Source organism: Ailuropoda melanoleuca, chromosome 2 (assembly GCF_002007445.2).
Source record: "Ailuropoda melanoleuca isolate Jingjing chromosome 2, ASM200744v2, whole genome shotgun sequence".
Taxonomy (NCBI): Eukaryota; Metazoa; Chordata; class Mammalia; order Carnivora; family Ursidae; genus Ailuropoda; species Ailuropoda melanoleuca.
In genome coordinates, this window is record NC_048219.1 from 171619103 (window position 1) to 171638788 (window position 19686).

Below are 19686 nucleotides of genomic sequence, written 5' to 3' on the forward strand. Positions count from 1 at the left end.
TTAAGTTTAAAAAATGTACATTGTATGATTCTAGAAAACTTAAAGAATGCTTTTTGTTAAAATTAAAAAGATGATCTCTGTACAGCCCACCAAAAGGGCACGCATTCTTCCAAGAGACAGGTGTTGGAGGTGCCTACCTTTTTTGGGGAAGCCAAAACTCAGCTTCTGGTTCATGTGCTGAAGGCCTCTTAGCAAGACCAAAGAAAGATGGTGAGGCTAGGAGGCCAGCGTGTGATTCTGACTTGTTCTATCTAGCCCAGCCCTCTAGGGAGGTCTCACTGCCTGGCTAGGAAGGGGTGGGGGTGGGAGGCTCTGGAAGGGGAGCTGCCCTGTGGGGCCACTGGGGAGGTCTGGTCTAGGACCACCCTGGAGGCAGGACGAAGCCCACCCAGGGTTTCTGTGCTTTCCCTATCAAGGTGCTGGGCCATGCTGCCGCTACAGCAGGATCCTGTGGCCGGGAGCCCATGCAGAGTCTGAGAGGCAAAACAGGTAGAGCAAACAGGACTCCCGTGTTGTGGCTGCCGTCTGGTGTTCAGAGATGCAGTGTCTTGGTGCCACTCGAGAAAACCACAGGGAGTTATTTACGAAAGGTCCCCATCTCCTAGCCAGCGCTAACCCCAGTACTTGTGCCACTAGTGAGCTCCAAGTGTCAAACGGCGTTCTAAGGGCCTTACACATCTTCACTCCTCTAAGCCTCACAGCAACTTTGGGGGAAGGTACTACTACTATCCCTGACTTCAGAGAAGAAGTGCTTCTTGAGTTATGAAGAGAAGGGACTTGTCCGAGGTCACCTAGTGAGTCTGGAGTGAGCTGGCATTTGAATGTGGGCAGCCAGGCTCCAAGTACATAACCCCGTACCATCCAAGCCCTCTGCAGTGCCCAACACCGGGTATCATCACCCTTCTGGAGACCTTTGCTCCAGGCAGAAACTTCATCCTATGTTGGCCTCACACTGGCCTGCTGGTCTCCTAAAAGCTCCTGACAGCCATATTAATTTTGATTTCTATTTAATTTTCCACCTCACAAAGCAGTGCCAGAGAGAGGGAATCTGGTGATACCTTTTGCGTATGATTTATTAACCAACAGTTCAAGGAAATGGAGGGCTTCCTTGCTGCCACCTGACCTTTGTCTTCGGCTTTCCTAATGTTTGCTTTGCTGCCCTGACCTTGCAAAGTGACCTGGAATAGCTGGCCTGTTTCCTTGTGTGTGTCTACTTTGAGAGCCCAGCTGTCAGCCTGTGCAAGTCTGTCAATTAGTATCTCAAGGGTTTAGGATGGGGTCCGGAGCCTTTTGAGGAGCACAATCTAACACCAACCTCCAAATTCCTTCTCGTAATTGAGCATTCATTAGTTTTGACGGAACAAAAGCTGGCATTCTCTATTATAAAGCAGAGGTCAAAACCAGTGGCCGTGTTTTGTTTGGCCTGCAGAGTGTTTAAATATTGAGAAATTTCACATAAAAATACGGATTTCCGGCTTCTCTTGGAAAATGGGAAGAGATGACAACTCTGGGGCTACTGAGAAACAGCTGTCCCCTTCAGAGGGGGACGCTCTCTGGCTTCTCATCACAACCTGAAGTCTCCTTTTGGGCCTGCCTCGGTCATGGATGCCACTTGCCTGGCCCCTGCAGGAACCCTGTTCTAAAGCCATATGGGTCTCCTTTAAATGCAGAATGGAATGGTTAGGCTGCTTCTGCGATGTGCTTGGCATACCAGTACAGAACCGGGAGAGAATGTTCTCAGAGGGCAGGTGCTGTGCCTTTCCGATCTTGTCCCCAGACCTGGCACAGTAAGTGCTTGGTACATAATACACCATTTATCACTTGCTTCACGTATGGATAGATGAATGACTGGCTCTCGGGAAAGAAGTGATTTCTGAGTGACAAGAAACCTGTTCAACAGCTAACAGAAGTCTGGGCTTATTAATACTTCAGCAGCTGAGTGACTCGTGCTGCTCCCTATACCTTTCCTTGATTTGTTGGGCTATGAAGATGTTCCCTGCTGTCACAAATGACTTTAATCTTGTTTAAAATTCCAGGAGCAAATGTGTTGATGGTTCACTAGGATTTAGCCAGAAATTTAAAAACAGTAAGAGAGGCTGCTCTAGTCAGCCTTCTGATTTTTCCTCAGAAAGACGGGGGCAGTATTACCAAAAAGCAACAAGTTCCAAACGCAGATTGAAGTGCAGGCCACCGTCACACGCAGCCCAGGGTTTCAACAAAGAACGTGTGCTAATTTAGCCGTCTTGAGAGTCTGCCATCCCGCTCCATCTCTGGAGCAACAGCAAGTGAGTGAACTTTGTGAAAATGCTGGAAACCTCCTTAGCCTTCAGGCTAGACAGCCTTCTCATGGTCCCTCCGGCCCCTTGAGGACCAACTACCAACGCAGTAGAGTGCTTGGCAGGAGGCATCAGGGGGTAAAATCGTGCCGGATGTCCTTCGGCTGAGCATGGTCATGGGCAGCCTCTACCAGAAGTTCTTGGCACAAAGACAGAGGACAGGAGTTTGACCATAACCAGTGAGAATCAATAGTCTTTTTCTGAGAAAATGAGCTCCCTCAACTTCCGGGCCAGCATCGCTCTGGGCACGTAGTGTGTACTTAACATCTGAATGAATGAATGAATGAATGAATGAATAGGGAGGAGACACCCAGCCAAGGGTTTGGTGACTGAGAATTTGGCTCATGTTTCAGGAGCACAGGTGGGATAGAAAAATTATAAACTCCACACTCTTGTGTAGCTCTAGCCTGGAGACTATTTCACAGATTTTTTTTTATCACATTCATTTCTGAGGAAAGTAAAGCGATCCCATCATATTCATTCCATGAATGTTTGTTGAGACAATTTATCAAAATAATCATGAAGCATGCAGACAGAATGTTCTTCAGAAATGTCAAAGTCAGTAATGAAAACTTCTTCCTGCTTCCCTCCACGAAAGAAACACTGCAGATTAGGTTGTTGACAGGTTGGAAACTACCAAGGCCTGAAAGTTCTCTTCCCATTCCCCTCCATCTGGCTTCTGCCTATAGGCCCTCACGTTTCAACTTAGATCACAGCCTCTAGGAAGCCTTCAAACAGTTGAGTTACTGGTGTTCCAGTGACCACTGTTGCAAGACAAAATACCCCAGACCTTGTGGTGTAAAACCATCATTTTATTCTCAGATTCTGTGAGTCAGAAGCTCAGGCAGGATGTACTGGAGATGGCTTTTCTGTTCTATATCTGTTCCCTCTGCTGAGGAGAGTTTCAACTAACGGGGGGAATCCACTTTGAAAGTATCTTCACTCCATGCCTAGTGGTTGATGATGGCTGTCAGCTAGAATGACTACATGTGGCCTCTCCTTGTAGTCTCTGTGCATGGGCTGGTTTGGCTTCTTCCTTACAACATGGTGGTTGCTTCCAAGGGTGAAGAGCCTGGTGGAAGCTGTATCACCTTTTATGACCTAGCCTTGGAAGCCACATAGCATCCTAGCATCACTTCCATTGTTACAAGCCCAGCCAAATTCAGAGAAAGGGAACACAGACCCCACCTCTTGATGGGAGGAAGGTCAGAGTCACAATGCAAGGAGGGCATGTGAGATGGGAGATGCTGTTGCAGCCATCTTTGCAAACTACAATTTATTTCAAACGTACAGAATGTGGCAGAAGTGATGGCTCTCTGACCTGCGAGGCCAAGACCTACAAAAGTTCGCTCTGCCTGGCTTTCACCGGCTCAGATCGCTCGTAAGGCAGCCTGTGGCGAGGCCCACGTGAGGAGGAGCAGAGGCCTCCCACCAACGACCGGCACCAGCTCTTGGCCACTGTGGAGGTAACCCACCTTGGAAGCAGAGCCTCCAGCCCCAGTTAGGCCTTCTTCCGATGACTGCAGCCCCAAACAGCATCTGAATTACAACCTCCTAACACAGCCCGAGCCCAAAATGCCCAATTAAACTGCTCCCAAATTCCTGACCCACGGACTGACGTTTGTTTCAGGTTACTAAGGTTTGAGGTGATTTGTTATATAGCAACAGATAACTAATGCACAGACTTACGCCCCATGAAGCAACTGCCCATGTGGCAGTTATTTCTCTGACCATGTGACAGATTAGTTTGGATGCCAATCCATTCTTGCCTGTTCCTAGTGACTAACAACATTTGTGTGTGAAGCGGCAGGCTGAGGGGCTAGGCAGGGAGGATCTAATTCCACCAACGGTAAGATCGACACCAACCTTACTCTAGGTTCTTAAGTAAAATGTCTTTGAAAGCAGGCCCTCGACTATTCAGTATTCTAGCTGCTTCTTTATAAACGGGAAACAACAACAATAATACTAACCCCAAATCAACAACAACCAAAAAACCCAGATGGTTGGAAGTCAAAGTAGAAGCAGGGCCAGGAAACTGGATTCCAGGAAAGCGATTTCGGCACTGACTGAGAACCATCCAGTTCTGCGGCTGCTACCTCATCTATTATGGTGTTTATGCTTGAGGGGCTCCCGTATGACTTCTGAAATCCTTATGTCATCCAAGCTCTTTCTCAACTGGAGGATGAGGCTCTCCATCCAGCACTTACAACACGTGGTCCTCTTTTTGGCCGGGATTCCCAAGAAGAAGAGCAATACAGGGCCCTTAGCTACCCACAGTTTCTGCGACCGCCCCGCCCACCTTCCCAAATCCTTTACTGTGTCTGTGGACCAGGTGTGCAGCTGTAGCTGGGTGTGGTGCCTGGGTCTGCAGACAGACAGGCGAAGTGTTCTCTGAGCAAAGAAAGACTAACCAGCTGGCATAAAGAACAATCTGTATCACCACCTTGTCAATCACCTGCTTTCACCCACTCCGCTAACTGGCCCCATCACCAAAACACCAAAAACCCAGTAGTCAAGACTCCAAAGACGGAAGGCCTCCTGCCGAGGAGTCAGAAGACCCAGGTTCCAGCCCAGGCACCTGTCGTTGTCACTTCCCCTTCCTCCAGGATCTGCAAACCCCTGAAGACTGAGCATGAGGCCCGAACTACTCAGCAGCTACTCAAGGTACACCGCTCCCGAGAAACAGGGACTTTCCATTTGCTGTGGTGCCTCCCTGCCAATTCTTCAAAAAGGAACATTCAATTCCTTCCCTCTACCCCTGAAACATACACTCACTTTTGAAAAATCTGCTTATTTAAAAGGCATCATTTGTGCTCCCCACCCAGTAACTTATGGTCTTCTTTTCTAACTCACTGATTAGAACAACTCTGGCTAAAGTAGCTAACAGAGATTTAGTGATGTTTTAATGGAGCCCTCATTCCTATCTTGCCCCAGATTACCTCAGAAGTTTCTGAAGGCCGTGATGGCTGCGGCGGACACAGGCCCTGGCCATGGAACAACACAGGCAAGCTGTCACACTTTGTTTTTCTGCTTGTTAAATACGAATGCTCCTAATTAGTTACCCTGCCCGCTAATGCCTGGGTGGACAATGGCGCAGGGATCAGGGGTGCTGAGAGGCTATGAATACAAGTTCCTCAGGCTGCTGAGGCTTGAAGACTGGTGACTTGGTTGTGGGCACTGAGGCGCTGTGTTCCTGTGGACTGTGGATTCAAAGATGTCAGGCTCGTGTGAATAAAGGTCATCACCTGTTGCTTCTTCGGTGAAAGGGCAGCTGTGCTGGGTGCCCACTTAGGCTCGGCCTTTGTGTGCTGACTCTGAATAGCGCCCACAGAGAATAACTTTCTCTGATTGTTTGCTTGGTGGGGCAGGGCCGTGCAAAATTACTCACATACTTCCTCAAAGAAGAACTCAGCAAAGTCTGTTTTTAAAAAGTGGCCTTGAAATGTCTTAAACATTGCCTTTTGGTGATTGTATTTGCGAGCTAGAAAATCTTCATGGTAGGACAACCATTTGTGTTGTTTTATTTCCAGTGCCCATTTTGATAAATGTTTAGGTCACAGAGATGACAGTTTCTAAGTCCTATGGGTGTAAAGGACTAGTGAAAAAGTTAACTGAAAAGTTGGCTAGCTGTTGAGGAATGTTTAGTGTTTGGAAAGTTTGCAACAATGAACGACATGCCATTATCCCAATACATAACAAGTGTATATTTTTACTTTGGTTTTGGAATTCTGTGCATTGTTTCACAGAGCAGCATTTCTAATGTTTTGTTTAGGGGCTAACATTAAATCAGTTTGTTTTTCTTTGGGGGGAGAGTGTGCTAGTAAGTTTGGGACAGTGTATGTATTCATCCATCCTTCCGTCGATACGTAGAATATTTACATGCCCAGTTGCTTAGCATAAGCGTTTACTGCTTTAGCACAGAATCAGCAGTTCAGACCATTCTAGGCAACTCTAGAAAGGTAGTACGCATTTGATTTACTCCTCCCTCTCCTCATGGCTCTTGAGTGCTATGGGCCTTCCCCTACTGGCATCCTTCCCACTTCACATCTCGTTCGTAAGTACTCCAAATTCCAGACTGCTCCATCTTCTTTCATCATCATGTCTGTTGAAATATATCTCCCCTTGAATACCATCCTGTACTTTTAACTTATTAATAAGACAAAAGAATTTGTGCCAAAATAATTTATTCTTCTCAGGTAATATTTTGAATTAACTGGAATCCAAATTGCCTTAGCCTGAAGGTAGGGTCTCGTTTGGAAATTTAGGGCCCAGGGGAGGTGCTTATCCCACAAGACGGGTGTGTATGTTGGGAGGTAGGTGGTAGGTGGTGGAAGGGGCGGCTAGGAGGGGCTACTCTAAGCAGCTGCCTCACCCATGGGATCATCCAGTATCCTTTCTCATGAATCATGTACAAATGGAATCATTCAATGCTTAGCTTACATATGCCCCAAAGGTGAGTAACACCAGAAGATTTAGTCATTAATATACATTTTAGGTTTTGTCACAAGAGCACAGGTAACCAAAACTTAGAAGTTAAATCTGACCTTTTCTTTCAGTAAGCAGAAGGAACTTGAGAAGAATTCTCCTATCACTTACACAGTCTGAGGAATGAGCTATTAAACCAGGGTTCTGATTTGCTCCTTAAAAGCAACTATGATCTCTTGAACATTAACTTACATATACTAATGTATTCTACTGGTACAATGTGGAATTTTCTTATCAGCGATGTAAGTAAGGAGATGGTTTGTCACATACTCTACAGGGAAAGGAGAGAGCTAATACAGAAAGCTAATGCACTTAGAGTTATGGCATTGTTCCTACTGTCTCATCAGGGCTTGTCTTTTTATTGTATTCCTCTTAAAGCCTTCCCGTGGATTTGTGATAATGCTGGATAGACAGAAAATAACAAGACACAAATTCTATTCTACTTTCCCCTCTTGAAGTATCAAAGCAGGAGAAAGCTTTTAAAAAGCAGTGCCTCAGTTTCCCCCTTCAAAACATGCCTCAATACTGTCCATTCATTCACAGATGCTTAGCCCTTGTCTGCCAAATCCTTTAGAAAGAACTGCTCTGTCAGTTAAAAAACAAAACACTACATTCACACCTCCTCCTCCAGAAAGTTTCTGCTTATATGATTTTATTTTGTAAAAAATCAGCAGTATATTATGTTAGATTTACATTCAAAGAGCATGGATCGGATAAATTTTTCTAACAGTATCTACTATGCTGAACAGAAATTCACCTGAAATTCTAAACCGAAGAAATGACGGGCTCAAGTTAGTGCCCCTCCAAGCTCCTAGGATGTGGAGAGCCTCTGCTCCCATCTTTTGCCCTCCTCGGACCTGCTACACGGCAGGAGGAGGACTTGGTTCTATCTTATGTGTTACATGTTATGCTGCCAACTGATGACAGTCAGGTCATGACTGTTGTTCAACTACTACCTTTATGAGGTGCTAGTAAAACCCAGAGAGCAACTTAATGACTGGCGAAATAAACAGACAATTAGGGACTCGGCACCAGCATCAGCTACAAATTTTGCCAATAACTGTCACTCATTGCTAGTGCGCAGGCAACTACAGCTCCCAGAACGACTGGAGGGAGTTCCTTTTGCTAAGCAGTGTCCGTCCCTGCTATCTGCTTCCTCACAGCCAAGTGTACAGGAGCAAAGGAGAACACCTGCAAAGAGGCCAATAAATTCAAATGATGAGAAGCGGGGAGCAAATGGTCTTGAATGTAACAACAGAAGCATAAAGGTAGAGTGAAATCTTCAGCCAAATTGTTGAATTGAGCCTATCTCCAAAACTTTGGGATTGTTACTTATAAAAATGAAAACAGAGATAGAAGAAGGGAGCAATTTTTTTGGTATCAGCATTCTTTTAGCATCTTTATCTTAGGTATTATTAGTGTTTTGTATACTACATTATTTTAAGATTATATATACTTAAGTTATAAGTCCCCCTTTACCATGTGTATTAATTTCTTACCTTTTTTGATTTTTGGAGAGTAAGATGTCCACATTTTGTTTTTTAAATAAAAGCTAATGGGAAAAAAATCAAATTTACTTAAGAGGAATTTGTAGAAAGCAATCTATGCCTTTAGGAAGAATATTTACATTATCATTATTCAAGATCTGTAACTCTTCAGATACTTGTGTTAGCTCATCTTCCACTCCCCTGCAAAATTTATAAACTGAAATTCATTTTTTTTCTTTTCTTTTTTTTTTTTTTAAAGATTTTATTTATTTATTCGACAGAGATAGAGACAGCCAGCGAGAGAGGGCACAAGCAGGGGGAGGGGGAGAGGAAGAAGCAGGCTCATAGCAGAGGAGCCTGATGTGGGGCTCGATCCCATAACGCCAGGATCACGCCCTGAGCCGAAGGCAGACGCTTAACTGCTGTGCCACCCAGGCGCCCCTGAAATTCATTTTTCTATAGTTATTTTATGTGATGCTTTTATAGAGAACTTTATTTTAGGAGTGTGGAGGGTAATGAAATGGGGAGAAATAACTTACTCTAAAACTCCTGATGCTGACATGAAACCGGACAACCAAGTAGCCAGACACAGGCCAAGCTGCTATGGGACAACATGGGGCTGGCAGCGGGCTCCATCAGTTAGGCGGATTGCCGGCTCTCACAGACACACTCTGCCACAGAGCAATAGTATATTTTTTTCCTCTTGTGTTCCCTTCTCTTACATATTCACAAGAACAGTTCAGATTCAGAAAACATGCCTGAAATTTACTCAGAAACGAAGGGAAAATAGGGTGGAGGGGCCCTTCAGTACTGATAGCCTAGATGCAGACAGATCAAAAGCTAAATTCAATTTAAACCACCTCAGGCAGAAAAAGTAATTGAATTAAACTTCCTCTAAATATGATAAGTTTGGGGATCTTAAAACCAGGCACAAAGAACCAGGTTAGAGTGAGCTGTTGCGTATTAAATGGATGCACAGAGCTCTAGCCGGCCCCCCCCCCACCCCCACCAGGGAGTTTGATGAGCTGCTGATTGCCTCTATCACTTTACTACTGAGGCTGAAATCTGATTAAGCTGCTTTTGGGGCTCCAGGGGCTAATGGTCTGGCCCACCAGGAATACTGCTGTCACTGACTTAAGTAAGCTGCGTGGCATATGTGGTTTGATTATTACAAGGGGGGAAAATGCCCACAGGCACAGGAAGGCTTTAAAAAGCAGGATTTATCATGCCAAATGAATACACTACTTTGACACCCTAAAATGAATATGGAATTTCTCTGACTCTTTCTCTTCATCTGGTATCAAAACTCATTTTTGAAAGGCTTCCTCAAAGAGCACTCACTTTGCAACCCACCCATTCTATTTTAAACCACACTTACAAGACTACGTCCGTGCCTTTAAACCTACTTCTCACGTGGGTCCTCAGATACTGTGATCAGGTAGAGTCCTAGAAAATAGGTAAGTGTGTAATAGGTATTTTAATCGATTCTTCTCCTTATATGCCACTGAGCAAGAGTAATTAAAAATATACCTTTTTCCCCACTCAGCCAGCAGATCATTGCTGCTTGATTATGTAGTAAAGGGTGTGCAGGACTGAAGAAGTGGGAGAAGCTGATGTGTGCAAATATGTTAAACTTGACACACATGAGAAAATTAAAACACTACCATTCTCTCAGAACTTTCCAACTAAATGCTCTAAAACCACTTCTACCATTTAAAATAACTTTCCTCCCTCAGGGTGTACAAAGAAAACGCGTCTTAAATTAAAAAAAACAACAACAACACTTAAAGTAGTTTAAAGTCTTGAAAAATGACTGAAGGATCTGAACAGTTTTTAAGTTGACCTCATTTCCCTGGGCAAAACAACCAGTGAGAAAAACAACAACAAACAAAAGAACAGAATCAGAGCAGTATGAGACACTCTGAAAGTTGTCACAATAATTTTTCTAATTGACTCTTGAAAGAATAGATACATGGAAAGTACTGCTTTCATTTAGGGTCTAAAAGCCTCTGAGGAGTGAGTTGTTGATTTAAATGATTAACCAAAGCTTAACATATTCAGAACTTTGGGTTGAACAGACATGATGTTGGTTTTCTTCCTGGTTGCTAACCTGGTCAATCATTGAAAGGACAAGCACTAATAAAAGTTTTAAAAGATGATTTTGACTCTTACATGCCCTCTTATGTTTTATTAAACTTTTAAAAAGTCCTCCAACTGTTTGACTTCAGCCCAAGTCAAAGAGTTTCCTAGAGTCATTGCCTTTTAGATCTTTTTTTCCTTGTACAATTTTTTTATTGAGATATAATTCACATACCATAAAATCCACTCTTCTAAAGTACACAATTCAGTGGATTTTGGTATATTCACAGAGTAGTGCAACCCTCACCACCATATAATTCCAGGACATTTTCATCTGCCCCGAAGGAAACTCTGGGCCATTAGCAGTCACTCCTCATTCTCTTGTTCTCCCCAGGTGCTGGTAACTGCTCAGCTATATTCTGTCTCTACAGGTTTGCCTATTTTGAACATTTCATTTAACAGAATCATAAAATACATATTCTTTTCTGTCTGGCTTCTTTCGGCATGATGTTTCCAAGGTTCACCCACGTTGTAGCATGTGTCAGTACTTTGCTTCTTTTTATGGCTAAATAATATCCCATTGTCTGGAAATACAAAATTTTGTTAATCTGCTGATGAACATTGGGTTACTTCTACTCTTTGGCTATCATGAGTAATGCTGCTTTGAACATTTGTGTACAAGTTTTATGTGGACAGAAGTTTACAATTCTCTTGGGTATATTCTAGGAGAGGAACTAACTGCTGGTTCATATGGTAACTCTGTTTAGTTTTTTGAGGGAACACGGAACTGTTTTCCAAAGTGTCTGTACCACTACATTCCTACCAGTAATGTATGAGAGCTCTAGTTTCTCCACATATCCTTGCCAACATTTCTCACTGTCCCATAGTACCTTTTTATAATAAGGTTTTTCCCCCATTCTGAGTAGAAATTATCGGGGCTTATGAAGAAATTACCCCAATGATGGCAGAATTCAGTGCCTAGACCATAATCAACTAAGACACTTTCCCAGTGAAAAAGCAGAAAAGAGATGGCCCTTCTGAGCGCTCACCTGCTGCAGATCAGCGAGGGAATACAGGTGGATCTGTTGAAGGAGGTATTCTCTGGGGAAAATTCTGAAAACAAGGACAGAAACACAAATCAACTGCAGTGCTGCCACAAAACAAGTTTTGTCTCTTTCAAGATCCCTTTCCTCTGCCTCCTTCCCTTTCCACCGAGAATCTTCCTCCCAGCACTGAGAAACCTGTTAACAACACTCTTTTTATTCTTAACACAGATACTAAGATGAAAGTAAAAGTTCGATCTTCGACTTTTTTTTAAATTCCTAAATGAGTTTATTTCAGGACAAAAAGGAGTAATGCTCTGGTTTTTTTTTTTAAATTGAAGTGTAGTTGACATAATATTCTGTTTCAAGTATTCAACAAAGTGAACAGTTATATACATTATGAGTGATCATTGCGATAAATCTACCATCTATCATAAAAAGTTGTTGTATATTAACTATATTCCCTATGCTGTACACTGTATCACTGTTTATTTCGTAAGTAGAAGTTTGTATCTTTTAATCCCCTTTCCCTCTATTATCCCTCACCCCACACCACTCCCCTCACAACCACCATATTATTCTCTGTATCTACAAGTCTGTTTCTGTTTTATTTTGCCTTTTTAGATCCATATATAAATGAAATCATAAGGTATTTGTCTTTCTCTGTCTTATTTCACTTAGTATTATACCCTCTAGGTGCATCCATGTTGTTGCAAATGGTTTCCTTCTTTTTTATGGCTGGGTAACATTCCATTGTGTGTCTACACTACCTCTTCTTTATCCATTCATCTACTGATAGACATTTAGGTTGCCTCCCTGTCTTGGCTATTGTAAATAATGCTGCAATCAATATAAGTGTGCATATTGTTTTCAAATGAATTTTTTTTCTGTGGATAAGTACCCAGAAGTGGAATTGCTGGATGGTATGTTTTTAGTTTTATTTTTAATTTTTTGAGGAACCTCCATACTGTGTTCCATGGTGACTGCAGAAAATTACGTTCCCTTTTCCCCACATCCTTACCAACACTTGTTACTTGTCTTTTTGATACTAAACATTATGACAGGTGTGAGTGATATCTCATTGTGGTTTTGATTTACATTTCCCTGATGATTAGTGATGCCAAGCATCTTTTCACGTGTCTGTTGGCCCTCTTTGGAGAAACGTCTTCAGATCCTTTGCCTATTTTTAAAATTGTTTTGTTTTTATATTGAATTGTGAGTTCTTTATATATTTTGGATATTAACCCCCTTATCATTTATGTCATTTGCAAATATAATTTCTCATTCAGCAGGTTACTATTCCATTTTGTTGATGGTTTTCTTCACTGTGCAAAAGCTTTTTAGTCTAATAGTCCCATTTAGTTTGTTTTTGCTTTTGTTGCTCTTGCCTGAGGAGACAGATCCAAAGAACTATTGCTAACACCAATGTCTAAGAACCTACTGCCTATGTTTTCTTCTAGGAGTTCCATGGTTTTAGGTTTTACACTTAAGTCTTTACTCTATTTTGAATTTATTATGTATTTGTTGTAAGAAAATGGCCCAGTTTCATTCTTTTCCATGCAGTTGTCCAGTCTTCCCAACACCATTTATTGAAGAGATTGTCTCTTCCTCATTGTATGTTCTTGCCTCCTTTGTTGAACATTAACTGAACATATAAGCAGGGATTTATTTCTGGACTTTTCTATTCTGTTCCATTAATTAACGTGTCTGGCTTTGTGCCACTGCCATAGTATTCTGATCACACTAGCTTTGTAATATAGTGGGAGATCAGGGTGTGATACCTTCAGCTTTGTCCTTCCTTCTCAAGATTGCTTTGGCTCTTCAGGGTCTTTTGTAGTTCCATACAAATTTTAGGATTATTCTAGTTTTATGAAAAATGCCATTGGTATTTTCATAGGGATTCTGCTGAATCTGTAGATCATAGATAGATTTGGATAATGTGGACATTTTAACAATATTAATTCTTCCAGCCCCTGGTATGTCTTTCCATTTATTTGTATCATCTTCAATTTCTTTCATCAGTGTTTTACAGTTTTTAATGTATAGGTCTTTCATTTCCTCAATTAAATTTATTCCTAGGTATTTTATTCTCCTTGTTGCAAGTCTAAATGTGACTGTTTTCCTAATTTCTCTTTCTGTAGTTTTATTAGTGTATAAAAATCCAAGAGACTTCTGTGTATTAATTTTGTATCCTGCAACAGTACTGAATTCATTTATTAGTTCGAATAGTTTTTTAGTGGAGTCGTTAGGGTTTTCCATATATAGTGTCATGTTATTTGCAAATGGTCAGTTTTATTACTCTTTTCCAATTTGGATGTCTTTTATTTCTTTTCTTAAATGACTGTTGTAGCTAGGACTTCCGATACTATGTTGAATAAAAGTGGTGAGAGTGGGCATCTTTGTTTTGCGCCTGATCTCAGAGGAAAAGATTTTAGCTTTTCATCATTGAGTATGATGCTAGTTGTGGGTTTATCATATATGGCCTTTATTATGTTGAGTTATGTTCCCTCTATACCCACTTTGCAGTGTTTTTTATCATAAGTAGATGTTTAATTTTGTCATGCTTTTTCTGCATCTATTGAGATGATATTATATAATTTTTACCCTTCTTTCTGTTAATATGGTATATCAAGTTGATTGAGTTTGTAGATATTGAACCATCCTTGCATTCCTGGAATAAATCCCACTTGATCAGTGCATATGATCCTTTTAATGTTGTATTATTGAATTTGGTTTGCTAATATTTTGTTGAGGATATTTGCATGTATGTTCATCAGCAATACTGTCCTATAATTTTCTCTCTCTTTTTTTTTTTTGGCAATGTCTTTGGTTTTGGTATTAGGGTAATGCCGGCCTCACAGAGTGCATTTGGAAGTGTTCCTTCTCTTCTGTTTTTTTGGAATAATTTGAGAAGGATAGGTGTTAACTCTTCTTTAATGTTTGGTAGAATTCACCTATAAAGCCATCTGGTACTGGACTTTCATCTGTTGGGAGTTTTTTGATTACTGATTCAATTTCGTTATTAGTAATTGGTCTGTTCAGATTTTCTATTTCTTCTTGATTCAGTCTTGGAAGACTGCGTGTGTCTAGCAATTTATCCTGACCTTTGATTCTAATGTAATCCAAGGTGATATGAGTACATGTAGTGGCCCAGGCCTGAGGACCAGGGTATCAGGTTTCTTGCATTAGCTGTGTTCCTCACAAGCTGTGTCATCTCAGGCAAGTCTTAAACCCATCTAGCTTCAGCTTCTTCACTCTTTAATAAAGATGAATGAATACAATGTCTTTAAATATCTTTCCAGTTCTGTGCCTAAATTAATACATTTTGGAGTTAAGAAAATTGATTGGTGTGGCATCCCGTGTGTCTTTGTCTAGAGGCTTCTATGGCTTTCATTAATGGGGACAATGGTGCTGAATATCACGTTAATGAACTATCCTCTTACATATACAGTGACGAATTTTAGAACATAGATACAGATGGGAATAATGGGATGAAATATTTCACACTGGGATTCTCTGACAAAGTCTAATATCTTTACCTGCTGTCAGTTCACAGCATCTGGATGACAGTGAATAAGAAACAACAATGGATTATGGGCAAGCAGATAGATACCAAGGTGCTGATGGTCAGAACCCCGCCCCCCCAACACACATACATTACCCAAACAAAACTCATGGTGCTTGCTAGCATTTTTTCTCTGTCTTATGTGATAATATGCAATCTTTTTGTACCCTAAAGGGAAGAAACAACCAATTTATGCAATTAACATTTATGACTGTCCACTCTCTACCAAGCACTGTGCCAGACACTAGGTAGATAATTATGAATAAGATAGTCCCAGTACTGAGTTCAAGGAGCATTAAGCCAACTGAGGAAAAGATATATAAACTGATAATTGAGAATGGTAAGTTATGCACACGATACATACTTTTAGAATGGTCTAGCATGTTGGATCCCAACCCTGGCTGTCTATTAAAATCACTTGGGGTGGCTCAGTTGGTTAAGCGTCTGCCTTCGGCTAAGGTCATGATCCCAGGGTCCTGGGATCAAGCCCCACATCGGGCTCCCTGCTCAGCAGGGAGTCTGCTTGTCCCTCTCCCTCTGTCCCTGCTAGTGCTCGCTCTCTTGCTCACTCTCTCTCAAATAAATAAATAAAATCTTAAAAAAAATAAAATCACTTGGGGGAGCTTTTAGAAAACAACAGGGCATAAGCATGGGTAGAAAACAGAAATCAATGTTAAACAAAACAAAAACTCTCTTGGTGATTAGTGCAGCCAAGGTTTAGAACCATGGCCTAATATCTAGCCCACAGGGAGATTCACTTAAGTATGCATTATTGGACAAATCCTAGTGGCTAACTCATCCATCCTTCCATTCACCTTTCTATCAATCCAATACTGATCAAGCATACCTATGTGCCAGTCCCTGTACTAAGCCACTGAAGAAAGGGCATTGAACCTATTCAAGTCCTCTCCCCATGGAGGCCTGGGGCAGGCATATGCTAGTATGGAGTTCTCCTGGGAAGTATGATAGGTTCTGAAGAATTCTGCTGAAAAGCCCTGTTTCATCCACGGAAATGAGAATAGACAGAGTGGCAAGGCCCTTATATTCTGGGAAATACAGTACAGTACCTGATGCTGGGCTCCCTTCAACTCCAATGCTTCAGGACTGCACCCGTGGCAGGAAGCAGGTGCACGTTCCAAGCCCAGCTGGGCAGATGTAGGGCAAGTGCCTACTCTTCCAAGTGAGAATAAGCTTCCTTACCACAGAGAGGCTCCCTGTTGTAGAACGTAGACCACTTCCATTTTCAAAACACACATATAAGACAGAGATGATCAAGAAATCTACTCTTCATGGCACCCTACAGTATTAAGCATCAAAACCAGTAAAAGGAGCCCTCTGTGGGCTGGGCACTTGACACACATCATTTCATTTAATTCTCACAACTGCCCTGCATGTTAAGTACAACCTCCATTTTACATAAGAAAAAACTGACGCTCAGAGGCAAAGACTAATTTGCCCAAAGCCACAAAGTTTGGGATTCAAGGCCAGGACTCCAAAGGCCTGTATTCCCTCTACTTTCTTGAAGGTGGGAGTAGAGGAAGGAGGGAGGCAGGTTGGTCACCTAATTTAGCTATACAGCGCATGTCTCTTCCAGGCAGATGTTTATTAGTGTTTAGGCCAGTAGCAATATATATAGCCACTGGTGCTTTTGGAAGCAGGAAAGTGACACTGAAACACTTTGTCATGCCCACTTTCTGAAGGCAGTAGAGAAGGTGGACAGACTGCAGGCAGGGATAGCCCTGACAGGTATTTGCAAGTCTATTCTAGGGTAACCACAGGAGGATGGTGAAAAGGGGGGAATAGATAATACAAGAGATCTTTTGGAAGAAGAACTGACAATGTTTAAAATTGGTGAAAGAGGGGATGCCAGGGTGACTCAGTCAGTTAAGCATCTGCCTTTGGCTCAGATCACCATCCCAGGGTCCCACGTTGGCCTCCTTGCTCAGCAGGGAGCCTGCTTTTCCCTCTGCCTTGCTGCTCCCCCCTGCTTGTGCACGCTCTCTCTCTGACAAATAAAATCTTAAAAAATTGGTGAAAGAGGAGAGAGGAATCAAAGGTGACTAACGTATCTAGCTTGGGTGACAGGATGGTTATGTCACTGGCCCACACAGGGCAGGCTGTCAGGGAATGGGTTTAAGAACTGAGTTTCTTAAGTGCTGACTATGAAGTGCTTGTAGGAGGGACAGGAAGTTTGGACCTTGGAAATACGGGACGGAGAGATGTGGAATACTCAGGGGGCATTTCTGACATCAACACAGAGGTGACGGTTAAAGCTGTGGGAATGGATGAGATGGCCCTAGGAGGGAACAGGAAGGGGGCTGAGCAGGGACAGAGATTCTTTGTTGTTATTTGTTTACCTTGTGCTGCCTGGAATTATCTAAAGTATACACTTCGGTGTTCTGCAATTTTTTTCCTGCTTGAAAAATTCTGTTTTCAAAATAACCAGGATGTTCACACGTACTTGCGTTTCTAACATTTCCTCTATTTGTGAAATGTTTGTACCCTCATACCCTTCACTTGGTCACCTCTAATGTTAACATCTTACACAACCCACAGTGCATTGACCAAAAACTCAGACATGAATCATTATGTAAATTGTAGACTTTATTCAGATTTCACCAACTGTTTTACTAATGTCCTTTTTTCTACTCAAGGATCCAACCTGGAATGCAACATTGCATTTATGTATTACATATAGTTTTATATATATATATATATGTAAAATTTAAGCATTTGCAAGAAATTGAGTTTGTGCAGAACATATGTGCAGAATAGGAAACCTAGGAGAGTCTTAGAGTGGGGCATTAGGGTAGCGATGTACGATAATCTAATATGGGGACACAGGACATTTGAGCATGGTTCAGTGGGAGGAATAATGTTCCAACAACAATTGCTTAATAATGAAATCCCTTAAAGTACAACGGAAGGAGTGTGGCAGAAGGGCTAAGAAATGGAGACAGAGTGAATCAAGTAAGTAGGCTGGAAAATCATTTCAAGATTAGCTTCTGCCTCTTCTGCTGGTATGTACAAACGTAGGTCAGCTGGACACTGGGAGAAGGAAAGCAACTGAAATGGACTGCAGCAAGAATAAAGGCAGGTAGTGTTCTCTCAGGGCTTTGCCACTTAGTTCTTTCTGCTCTAAAATCCTAAAACCTCTATCACAGAGTACACAGGATATAAAAAATAAATATAAATTTATAAATCAAATCATACTGGTATACTCTTACTAGAGTACTACAGCAAGCCAGTTAGTTATCCAGTTAACATTTACTGAGTGGGTAAAATGAGCCAGGTGTTGTGCGAAGTGCTAGAGATAGATGAGTGTGTCAATGATCACGGTTCACGAGCAACACAGAGACTTTCCAGAGTCTCCTTACTAGGCTGGGTCCTTCCTGCTTCCAAACACGGTTCATTAACTCTTCTTTTCACAATAACTCACCAATTTTGAGCACGGCCTGCTAACGTTATCTATGTATGTATTTAATGTTTCTGTGTGTACATAAATTTCACGTTTGCTTCCTCTCCCCCAGGAAGCACCTTATCTATGGTCTCCTCTCTACCACTCGTCTGTGTCTACCTCTATAATTTACATGAGGTCAGTCATAACAGACACAAAGAACTACAAAATGCAATATATGTAGAAAAGAGAAAGGAACTGAGCTTAGTGTGTCTGGAGAAGATGTGTCCAGGAGATATGGTGGTGGCCATAAAATCCACAGGCTTTTAAGGCTGGATAATGCCAATCAGCTTTCCTTTTCCCTGAGGATGGAAACTGTAGCACAGAAGCATTGAAAGTCAAATATGACAAGAAATTTCCTGAGGGGGAAGACTGAGGGGTACTAAAATGTATCTCTTATAATGATGCTTTTTAATGTAAATCAAAAGAGAATATTTTTTTGCAGCTCTTTAGAGGTAGGGACACACTCCTCTGCTTAGACGAGGTAAGGGTTTTGGAGGCAGGGCCAGATGACTTCAGGCTTGCTTCCCACCATGGGTTTGCTCCTCTTCCCCACTGCCTGCCATCTTCAAGACAGACGGAGTTTGCAAGACACTCTCCGAGTATCTCCTTTAGGCAGGCAGACCATCCACAGGGGAAGCACAGGGTCAGTAACATAAAAGCCAAGCCCAGGAAAACACCTGCAACTTCTCATCTGGGTGATGCCAAGGTTGTCCCTGCTGCGGTTTAGATGTACAAGTTGGCGCATCCGACCAAGCTCTTTAGGGAATGGAAGGAACGAGCAGGCACTCCCAGGGGCGGGTCCCCTTACACTCTGAGTAGTCGGAGGGGTCGTGGAGAATCTGCAGGCCCAGTGTGTGCTCAGGGAGCATCAAAGTGCCTCAGGCCAAGCTGAAGGGGCAGGACAGGACCCCACAGGGGATGCAGAGTAGAATTCACAGCCACTTCAGGGACTGCTGAGGGAGCCATTCGTGTCTGAGAGGCAAAGCCTAGCGTCCCTTAAGATAGTCACATCAGCATTCATTTTACTATTAATGTATTCAATAAAGAATGATCTGCATTTTGTCAGAAAACACAACTTGTGATCATCGTATTCCCCAATGAATTTAATGCAAATGAAATCCAACCTTACAACCTCTGTGGCTTGTCACTGTGGTAAAAACCCTAAAATCATAACCCTAAGACCTGCATATATTTCATTGCAATAAAAAGCTTTGGAGAAGACATGGTTTTT

At 42.2% G+C, this 19686-nt stretch overlaps 1 protein-coding gene across 4 annotated transcripts in view; it reads right to left on the bottom strand.

The window, feature by feature from the left end:
* Positions 1–19686, bottom strand: part of PLEKHM3 (pleckstrin homology domain containing M3) — a 179046-nt gene that overhangs the window by 65954 nt on the left and 93406 nt on the right. For 3 of the 4 annotated variants that reach the window (XM_002918092.4, XM_011223464.3, XM_034655073.1), the window contains exon 6: positions 11437–11500. In XM_002918092.4, coding sequence (XP_002918138.1) covers positions 11437–11500 — 64 coding nt within the window. Of the gene's footprint in view, positions 1–9686; positions 9755–11436; positions 11501–19686 lie in introns of all 4 variants that reach the window. The other variant, XR_004623592.1, reaches the window with a different exon arrangement.